This window comes from Eimeria maxima, genomic scaffold, assembly GCF_000499605.1.
Source record: "Eimeria maxima Weybridge genomic scaffold, Emw_scaff494, whole genome shotgun sequence".
Lineage (NCBI taxonomy): Eukaryota > Apicomplexa > Conoidasida > Eucoccidiorida > Eimeriidae > Eimeria > Eimeria maxima.
In genome coordinates, this window is record NW_013566547.1 from 1 (window position 1) to 10,000 (window position 10,000).

At 52.7% G+C, this 10,000-nt stretch overlaps 4 protein-coding genes across 4 annotated transcripts in view; 3 read left to right on the plus strand and 1 right to left on the minus strand.

The window, feature by feature from the left end:
• Nucleotides 1-295: 295 nt before the first annotated feature.
• On the plus strand, nt 296-1,716 carry EMWEY_00035300 (copper-transporting ATPase 1, putative; the record flags this gene model as incomplete). The annotated part of the gene is made up of 2 exons (XM_013482032.1): nt 296-927; nt 1,227-1,716. Coding segments are annotated over 2 exons (1,122 nt in total), but the record flags the coding sequence as incomplete, so codon positions are not given.
• A 1,137-nt stretch (nt 1,717-2,853) lies between these two features.
• Nucleotides 2,854-5,512, plus strand: EMWEY_00035310 (ARF1-directed GTPase-activating protein, putative; the record flags this gene model as incomplete). Its single annotated transcript, XM_013482033.1, has 8 exons — nt 2,854-2,929; nt 3,120-3,138; nt 3,516-3,636; nt 4,007-4,474; nt 4,709-4,757; nt 4,871-5,106; nt 5,281-5,338; nt 5,460-5,512. 8 exons carry the CDS (start codon nt 2,854-2,856, stop codon nt 5,510-5,512), a joined length of 1,080 nt encoding a protein of 359 aa, XP_013337487.1.
• A 918-nt stretch (nt 5,513-6,430) lies between these two features.
• Nucleotides 6,431-7,957, minus strand: EMWEY_00035320 (hypothetical protein, conserved; the record flags this gene model as incomplete). Its single annotated transcript, XM_013482034.1, has 1 exon — nt 6,431-7,957. The coding sequence occupies one exon, from the start codon at nt 7,955-7,957 to the stop codon at nt 6,431-6,433; it is 1,527 nt and encodes a 508-aa protein (XP_013337488.1).
• Nucleotides 7,958-9,432: 1,475 nt separating this feature from the next.
• EMWEY_00035330 (hypothetical protein, conserved) overlaps nt 9,433-10,000 on the plus strand; it is a gene marked incomplete at both ends in the record, with an annotated part of 6,855 nt that continues 6,287 nt past the window's right edge. The window contains one exon of the mRNA XM_013482035.1: nt 9,433-10,000. This exon is cut by the window's right edge and continues 1,449 nt beyond it. Coding sequence (XP_013337489.1) covers nt 9,433-10,000 — 568 coding nt within the window.

A 10,000-nucleotide genomic window follows, 5' to 3' on the forward strand; every position in this document is an offset into this window, starting at 1 on the left:
ATATATATAATATATATATATATATATATATATATAACGGAGAGAGAGAAGTATGCATGCATGCTTACATACTGGAGGATGCAGATATGCTCCCGCATGCAGGCATTTTTAAAAATGTGTTGGACATTGTACATTGTGCTTGCCGTATTTGATGCGTCGAATGAATTTGATTTTTGAAAAACACGGCTTTAAGCCCTAGGAGGCGCAGACAGCAACAACCCCCTTTGCTAGCCTATCTGTACGTGGTGTTTTCAGAAGCATGAAAAGGGTGGTGCGGGGTTTGTGTGTGAGCCAGGAGTGGACCTGCTGGCACGAGCGGCATTGCGGTCCAGTGGTCCACTTGCATGCACGAGTGGCTGCTGGTGAGGGGAGTGAGACTTGTTGGGGCCCCTGGGAGTGGCTGGGGTCAGTGGCGCTGCAGGACGAGATCAAGCACGAGACAAAACTTGCGGTGGAATATCTGCGCCGATGCCTAGGTTTTCGCATTTTCATGTGCACTGGAGACAATCCTAGGACAGCCTCCCGAGTGGGGGCGGCGCTCAGCATCCCAGAAGAGTGCATCGTGGCCCAGCAGACCCCCGAGGACAAAGTGCGTTTTCTGCGCTCTCTAGCGAGTCCAGACTCCCCACAGATCGCCACCAGCCCTACCAACACTAGCACCCCCACCAGCAGCAGCAGTAGCGGCAGCGGGAGCCCCAGCGGGGTCTCCCTGCTTAAGAGGGAAAAGAAGGATCTGCCTGTTTGCTGCATGGTGGGTGACGGGTTAAATGACTCTCCTGCTCTAGCAGAAGCTGCGCTGGGGGTGGCGTTCGGCGTCGGCAATGCATTGCCTCTGGCGGCCGCGGCAGTGGCGGTCGGGGGCCGGAGCTGGACGGAGCTAGTTGATCTCTTCCTCATAGCGCGGCAGACCCGTAGCATCATTCGGTGGTAAGCAGGCACTGCACTGTAAAAATCTACACACATGTGCACCATTATCTAGGTGGGAGAAAACGAGAATAATTCTTTTTGTGGAGAATGTAAATCACATAAGGATATCAGGTTGAAAACCTATATTGGCGCGAGAGCTCTGCTTCGTAAGTTGTAGAAAGAGGTCATGTACTGCAGCCAGTCCAAGAGACCTCGAGGTACAAGTGAGAAGGTAATAGAGGCAAACTGCACCTGCCGACCTCTTCTGCTGTTGCAACACGCAGCAGCGGCTAGCGGGTTGTGGGTGTCGTTCTCCTTAGGAATCTTCTCTGGGCCTGCGTCTTTAACCTGGTTTCGGTGCCGCTTGCTGCTGGAGTGGCATACCCTACTGTGTCTCTCCACCCTGCAGCAGCAGCTGCAGCCATGGCGTGCAGCTGTCTACTGGTACTGCTAAACGCGCACCGACTCACCCGATTCAAGCAAACGACGGCGGAAGGGATGGCACGCGAGCTTTCGAGGATGGCCATGCACACGGACATCAGCGCAAATGCAGAAGAGGAGAAAGGCGAACAACAAGAGGAGAAGTCCCCACAAAGTGCTGCCTCTCTGCAGCTGCAAGACCAAGAAGTCTGTCTTCCTCCTACACGACCCTTCGGAGCAAACCTCTTTGCGCTCCCGGCTGCTGATCCTCTTGTTGCAGATACCTGCTGCTACCAACCAGAAGCAGCTATGCCGCACTCTGTCAGACCTCTCGAGCTGCCTATGGGGAGGGAAGACAGCTCCTTTGACTTCTCGGACTTTGAAGCTTAAAATGCATGCAGTCGCCGCTCGAATTATTACTAGCCAGCGCCACAAAAGTGGGAAATTGTGAACTGGCTTCAAGTGGACAAAATGCTCAAGTTTGAAACTGGTGCTTCTTCAACTGTAGCATCCGTTCGAGCAACTGGAATGAAATCTCTGTACTGTTTCCTCTTCGGACACCGTTTCTGCGTCGTTTAACAGGGGCTTGCGAGTACATTCTAGTTTACCCGTTCAAGAACTTGTCAATGTAGCAACGCAGTTCTTAGATGTTTCTGGCCAGTTCTGCTATGATAGGCCAAATCCGTCATGCGGAGAAATATTCGATTTGGTAGATACGTTCAACATCCCCAGAAGTCAGTAACCCCACCTCATCTTACTGCGAACAAGTTCCAACCCCACTAAAAGAATCTAAAACTAATGGAAAACCCTGCAAAAGAGAGCCGGTAGATTTGTGCATCCATCCTACATGCCTAGCAAAGGTCTAGGCAGGCACTTCACACCCCTTAACACTTTGGCGGAAACACATTTAGCTTTAATACTCATAATTGCACTGCAGGTGCGTTGAACTGTCTTTTTAATTTATTGCTGCCTCTGCAGTATTCCTTGTCCTCCACAGTTCCTCAACCCAAAAGGGCTCTCGACAACGGCCTCGCACATGTTGGAACGCTCTCCAGAGCAAACTCAGCAGATCTGCACACTATCCTTCTAAGCAGCAGAAGTGCATGCAGCTTGCATACGCATTGTTCTCTCCTGGTCCTGAACACAGAAGTCCCTCATTTTCCCCCCTGTGGGAGGCGTCGAACGGTTCACTGCTCGCCTGCCCAGCCAGCAGCGACGACGGACTCCCTGCATGCAGACAACCTGCGGCGTGCATCGCTTTTCCTCTTGCTGCCTTTCCTGCTTTAATGTTTAATTTTGTGAACTTATCAACGCTGTTTGAGGACTCAGGGCGCTCCCATATTCCGAGATCGCGCACGGCGGCGCTTTTGACTTTTGAGTGGTTTCCGAGCACTTGCTACGTGGAAACGCTGAATAAGAAGGCAGTATAGACACATGCTTTAAAAAATAGTACTTTTAACTGACTGAATTCATCTGGATAAGAAAAAACACGTTTGCCTTCCCCAAGTACCTCCAGTTCCGCCCAGTATGGATCCCGACACAGCCGCCGTGTTTCAGCGTTTGAAAGAGGCGGATCCGAGTAACAGGCGATGCCTCGAGTGCGGTAAGGCATTTTATTGTGTGTATTCAACAACGCTATGCTATCATGCATGCTATAGCTGTACTTTCCTCCGGTTTTCTTAGCTTCCCCCTCCAGAAGCCCTTGAGTTTGTCGACAGCCAACCACCGCATGTTCAAGAGAAGCCTGAAGGACGTCTGCCGTCCTCTTATTGATTTTCCCTACTTTGCTGCAGATACTCCCGAGCCGCAGTGGTGCGCACTCTCTTATGGCGCCTTCGTCTGTCTTCACTGTTCTGGCCTGCACAGGCGAGTTGCCGCACGTTCGTGGGTTAGCAAAACAAATAGCTATTATAACAAATTATATAGTAGCGCGTGTTTGTTTCTTGAATCGTTTCATTTCCCTTTAATTACCATGTTGTAATGAGCCAAAGACACATGTAGGACGTAAAACTGTATGCCATATTGGCACACATGACCGGGCTTACGGACATACTTGGATGCTAATGATATGTATGCGTATGTCCGCGTATCTTCAATATGAACGAGTTGCCTCCACAGCGCTGCACGTTTTGCTGCTGCAATTGTTGTATTGCTTCTGCTGATGCTGTTGTGGTGTGCTGGTGCTGCAGGGGCCTGGGAGTGCATCTGAGTTTCGTGAGGAGCAGCACTATGGACGCGTGGCAGCCGCAGCAGCTAAAGTTGATGGAATGCGGCGGCAACTCCAAGTGCAAGAACTTCTTCATCGAATATGTGAGATTCAGGACCTCACGTACAGCTTATATATACGTATACATGGCTAATAGTATTGGTCTATACATGTGTTGAACAATTGTGCTGCTTTTTGTTCTTGTTGTGCTTTTGTTTCTGTTGCTCCATCTGTTCATTAGTCTGTTTTGCCTCTACATATCCCATGGCCACCTTTATTCCCTCCCTTGGCCTGTTCTCAATGCTGCTAATGATGCTTCTTTTACTGGCATTGCTGCTGTCGCCGCTTCCATTACTTTGTTGCAGCCTCTGTTGCCTTTTCGGTTTCCTCTTCCGTTTCCCTGATTGCTTTGGGGTTTACCATTTAGGGTCTAGGGCTTAGGGTTTTAGGGTCTTCGTGTTGCACTTGCTGCAGGGCGTTTGGGATTTGCCTCTTAAGGAAAGATACGCAACGAAGGCAGCAGCTTATTACAGGGCTCTGCTGCGGTCTGCTGCAGAGCCGTCAGCTCCTGCACCACCTCCGTTGAACAAAGCAGAAGCAGCAGAACCCGATGCATCTGCAGCTGCTTCTCCTCCTTATTCATCCCTATCATCCGTTCGCTCTCTGGGGTCCCGCCCGATGGATCAGCAGCAGCAGCAGCAGGAGGAACCTGCGAAGGAAGAAGACGGCTTCATGGCCTCCCTGCAACAGCAGGCCGCCGCTGCTTCTGCTGCAGCAGCAGCAGCAGCTGCAACCGTCAGCAGCACGGGAGGAGCCGCGATAGATAGTGCAATTCAGAGCGTCTCTTCCTTTGTTTCAGGAGCAAAAGAATACACAACGAAAACAATCGAAGCTGCAGGAGAGTCCAGCATCCTTGAGAAGGCAAAAGGAGGGTTCCAAACTGTACGTAAACCGCAGCAGCAGCAACAACAGCAGCAGCGGTAGCAGCGGCAGCAGGAGTAGTTAGTTGACACGTTTTCCATTTGCGTTTGTTTCAGTCTGCTGTTATCAGCTGCTGTCAGCTACTGTTACTTTTGCCGCTGCTATTCTTGCACCTGCTGCGGGTGCTGGTGGTGCTGCTTCTGCTGCTGCGGCTACATATAAATGCTTAAATTTGTGTATGCGACGAACCTGCAGGGAAGCGAGTGGATTGCCCAACAGTCGAAGAAGCTCTCCACAACATTCAGTGCGGCCGCCTGATACTGTTGCTGCTGCTGTTGCTGCTACTGCTACTTCTACTGCTGCTGCTGGTTTGCTGCGGCTGCACATCGCATCTGGAGTTTTGATCTTTGTCTGCAGCGGGCGGTGAGGCCAACGATAGCAGCAGCCCATCCTCACCGACTGGAGAGCAGCAGCAGCAGGAAGAGCCACAGCGCGGCAGCAGCGGAGTGCTGGAGTCGATGCGGGAGCTGACTCGTCGTTCTATCTCCAATGTTACTCAAGTTGTCCGCAGCACCAGCAGCAGCAACAACAGCAGCCCCGGAGCAGCAGAAGGAGGCAGTGTCTTTGACAAGGCCAGGGAGAGCCTCAGCTCGGTGAGGAGCATTCTGCTGCTGCTGCTGTTGTTGTTGTTGCATATACGGGTGTTTGGGTTGCTGCTGCTGGTGGGGAGGCCGCCGCACCGGCAGCTGGCGGCGTTGTGTTCAAAGGAGGGATGCTACTGCTAGTACTGATGTTGCTGCGCTTGCTGCTGCTGCGAATATTTTCAGTTAACGGCAGTTGCTACCGGCTGGCTGCAGCCCGCAGAGGTACCGCCTCCTGCATTCGGTAAGTTTCTATCGGTGATACGTATAGCTTCTTCTGTCTCTGCTGTTGCTGCCTTTCATGGCGCTGTTTTTAATTACTTTGCTGCTGCTGCTTCTGTTGCTGCTGTTGGATATGTGTGCAGATGCTCCTGACGGGAAGACAGCAGCAGACGACGGCGCTGACAAGTTCCTGTAGCCTTTTACATTGTTTTATCTTTGGGTCGGCGCAAACCCTAAACCCAAACCCAGCAACGGACTACAGAGGGCTCCCTGCACTAGCTAGCTGCTGGCTAGCCGTAGGCTACCTGCTGCAGGCTACCTGCTGCAGGCTGTTAGCCAGCAGCTAGGTGGGCCTGCTGTTTGCTGCTCTCCATGCCTTGAGAGCCGTACATTTCTACACACCTCAGTGTACACCTCAGCCACCTCAGTGCACACTTCAGCGAATGCTGACCGACGTCGCATGCGTTTCAGATGCATGCACTTTATATACGCAATTAAGATTAATACATATAATATATATAATATGTATACAACTTACAGTATACATCCTACATAGTATGCATTAATAGGCAGACAAGAGTACCAGATAGAACATATAGACCCACAATAACAACATGCAAGACGAACGTGTAAACAGAGTACATGTACATGATTCATATATAAACAATAAAATAAATGAATAAATAAGCAAATAAATAAGTAAATATCTAATATATATATTATGCGCATGCATAGATGCATAGCCTATTGAAAATTGGTGAGTCGCTGTTAAGTGGCGTTTGCCATTTCTGCATACTTTGAGGTTTTCCTCCTCCGCAGATAAAAGTTCTCTCTCCTCCAATAATAATAAAAAAAAAACATCCAGCCGCGTCTGGCTAGCTGCCTACTCTAGCTAGCTAGTCCCTTCATCAGCGAGCTGGCTAGCTAGCTCGCTAGCTAGCTGACTGGCCAGCTGTCTGGTTATTTCGCTGGCTGTTTCTTTACATGGCTAGTTCAGTTGGCTACCTGGGCATCTAGCAAGCTGGTTACTTTTCTGGGTAGTTAGCTAGCTAGCTAGCTAGCTAGCTATTTGGGCAGCAGCTAGCTGTGCATGCAAAATAGCTAGCTGCTGCAGCTATAGTGTAGCTTTAAAGCCCCATAGTTCGTTGTAGAGGAGCGCCTCGAGCCTCTGCAGCACATCTTTGTCATGGAAGTGTTTAGGGGGATGCTCTCTTGCTGCTGCAACTCCATCAATAGCCTGCAGCAGCAGCAGCAGACCTTGCTGCAGCTGCTGCTGCGCTGCCTGAGTATCTCCCTCGCGAATATACAGAGGCAATTCCCCCTGTGGTGTACATACACTCGAACGCGCACCCCTGGCTACGATACGGTGCAGCAACGGTGTTGCTGTAAGACGGGAGATGAGCAGCAGCAGCAGCGCAGCAAATCCAGCAGCAGCAGATACAGCCTTAAGGACTTCCCCCTTAAATGCTTTTTCTTGTAATTCCTCTAGTAAGGAAGAAATAGGAGGCAAAGAAAGAGATAAAATTGTTCTTCCTGCTGCTGTATTCTCTATAGGCAGCAGCCTAGCTACCTCATGCAGTTTCCTTAGCCGCAAACAATATACACCTTGCTGTTGCTGCTCAAGTTCTGCTGCTGCACCTTGCAAACGCTCCTTGCTGCTGCGGTAACGCAGCAGCAAACTCTGCAGTGTCTTGCTTAGCTGCTGCAGCTGCTGCCGCCACAGGCAGCAGACACAACTTAACCGATCCAACAATAACAACTCCACGTTGCACAACTCCTTCCTGTTCTTGCTGCTGCTGCTGCTGCTGCTGCACGCGCTGCTGTTGCTGCACCTGCTGCTAATGATGGTTGTGTTGACGATGTTGCTGGGACTGCTGTTGTTGCTAGGGCTGCTCGCGCTGCTAGTGCTGCTGCTGCTTGTGCTGCTGCTGCCCTTTGTTCGCCTCTGGTCGTCGTCCATCCACTCTTCACAACAATCTCCTGGTCTATCGGGGAGAGCTGCTGCTGCTCTTGCTGCTGCTGCTGCTGCTCCTACTGTTGCTGTTGCCTTGTCTCCGGGGACAGCAAGGCCCTGCGCAGCACCAGCAGCAGCTGCTGCTCCCCTCTTTGAACTCCTGCTGCTGCCGCGTCGTGCAGCAGCAGCTAAGCTCAGCTGTATCTCCAGCTGCTTCTCTAATTCTAAGCGCTGCTGCTGCAGTACCTTCAACTGTTGCTGCTTCTGCTGCAGCAGCTGCGAACGCCGCAGCAAAGTCGAGAGCAACTCCACCGACGAGGAGGGGGCAGACTTTGCTGCTGCTGCTCTCGAGGATCTATTTGCTGTTGCTGCGGGTGCTGCTGCTGCGGGTGTTGCTGCTGCGGGTGTTGCTGCTGCCGTTGTTGTTGCTGCTGCTTCTGCAGGTGGAGGTGAAGCAGCAGATGCAGTAGCAGATGTTAGGCTAAAAGAAAGGGCGCCGCCGCTTACAAGACCAGCCCAAAAGCCCTTTGGCTGCTGCTGCTGCTGCTGAGGTAGTGCTGCTGCTGTTGGTGGTGCTGCCGTAGAGGCCTGGATCCTACAGATGAAGTCACCATCTTCGCTGTCACTGGAGGAGACGTAGTCGCTGCTGATGCTGCTGCTGCAGCTTGTGTTGCTGCCGCCATCCATTTCTCGCTGCTGCTGCTGCTGCTGCCTGCTGTCTCGTCTGGTTAAAGCAGCAGTTTATTGTTTTGTCTCTGCGGCTGTTTTGCTGTTGTTGCTGCGGATGCAGCTGCTGCTACATTAGCAGCGCGCGACGCGGCACTTACAGTCGCTGGGACAGCAGCAACAGCTGCTGTCGGCCGTTGGTGGTCGAGACCACCTACAGCTACAGCAGCAGCAGCGGCTGCTGCTGCTGCTGCAGCAGACCCTGGAGTAATGCTGCTACACACCTCTCGGTAGGATAGCGAGACACAGACATCAGACACGCGTACGGTGCGTCTAATGCAGCAGTTGTGAGGGTGTTTGCTGCAGCTACGGTTGCAGCAGCAGCAGCTGCTGCTGCTGCTGCTCCTGCTGCTGCTCCCTCTGCTTCGGTTCTCGGGACCGAAGACTAAAATACTCAAAGAGTTTCTTAACTCATGATGGAAATTGCTGCAGCAGCGAGTATGTGTTCCGCGCCTTATGCCCTGCCGACGCCAGCAATAAAGGCTGCAGCAGCAGCAGCTGCTGCTGCTGTAGGCAGCAATCAATGAAGCAACAGCAACAGCTGCCGCAGGCGAAGCACAGCTGAGCGTGGTCTAATGCGCCTCAAGTTAATTTCATTTTTATTATAATCTGTCACCATATACAAGCGGTGCGCTGCTGTTGCTATGGCTGATGACTGCGGCTGCAGCAGCAGCCGCAGTCGCAGCAGCTGCAGCAGCAGCAGCAGCAGCAGCACTAGCAGCAAGTTCAGCCCCACCGACCCCCAGGGAGAAGTTGCAGCATCAGCTGCTGTTGTTGGCCGTTTGCATCCGTTGCACTTTCTAGTGAGTCTCCTGCTTCTTCCTGTGTCTGTCAGCAGGAGGAGCGAGCAGCAGCAGCAGCAGCAACAACGGCAGCAACGCGCGGTGCGCGGACGAAGGAGAAGCAACACCAAGTGCTGCAGCTGCTGCTGCAGCAGAGCAGAATTGGAGACGCAACAGCTATTAAAAACAGAAACTCCCGCTGCTGCCTGCAGCGGAGCAGCAGCAGCAGCAACACAGGGAGCCGCCGCAGCAGCGCCCAGCCGCCGCAACCGCCAGCCCGGTCATCACGCTCTCAGCTTCGAGAGCATCTTCATCTGCAGCAGCAGCAGCAGCAGCAGAAGCAGCAGCTGCAGCAACACCAACAGCACCAATTCGGACGTGGGTGTGGGTGTCACTCTTGTTGCGCCGGCAGTAATTAACACCAGCAGCAGCGGCAGCAGCAGCACAAGTAGACGACAGCAACAACCGTAACACCAAGGAAAGGTTGTCTGCTGCTCCACCTTTGTGTTGCTGCGCATTTTGTCTTTTGCTTTGGCAGCTATTGAGGGACCCCACAGCATTAGCAGCAGCAGCAACGGCAGCAGCAGCGGCAGCAGCAGCAGCAGTTGCTGCTAGACAGTCGGCAGCAACAGCAACTGCAGCAGCAGTGAAGGAATGGTGCAGCGCAAATCCTCGCAGAGGGAAACCCCTCAGCGTTCCTCGTCTAAGGGGAGCAGCGGCGCCAAGGACAGAAACCGCAGCAGCAGCAGCAGCAGCAGCAGCAAGAGGAGCAGCAGCAGCTTGCGCAAGGACACTTCTGCCGAAACGCCGGCAGACCTGACTAGAAACAACCAAAGCAGAACTGGGTCCGCCACAAATGGCAGCAGCAGCCGCAGTAGCAGCAGCAGCAGCAGCAGCCGCAGTAGCAGCAGCAGCAGCAGCAGCAGCAACGCGGTGACGCAGAAAAAGAAGAGAAGGAGGCTAACGCACTTGAGCAGCAAGAAGAGACGAAGAGTCGCAGCATCAAGTAGCAGCAGCAGCAGCAGCAGCTCTGGTGCAGCAGCAAAGACCCCTGGTGATTCTCGGGGTAGGGAGCGCAGCAAGAGCAACAGCAGCAGCAGGAGCAGCAGCAGGAGCAGCAGCAGAGATGAGCAGCAACAAGAAGAAGATAGTGAGGAGCAGCTGCAGCCATGGCCTCCAACAGCAGGAGACGTAAGGGAAGCAAGCAGCAGCAAGCTGCGGT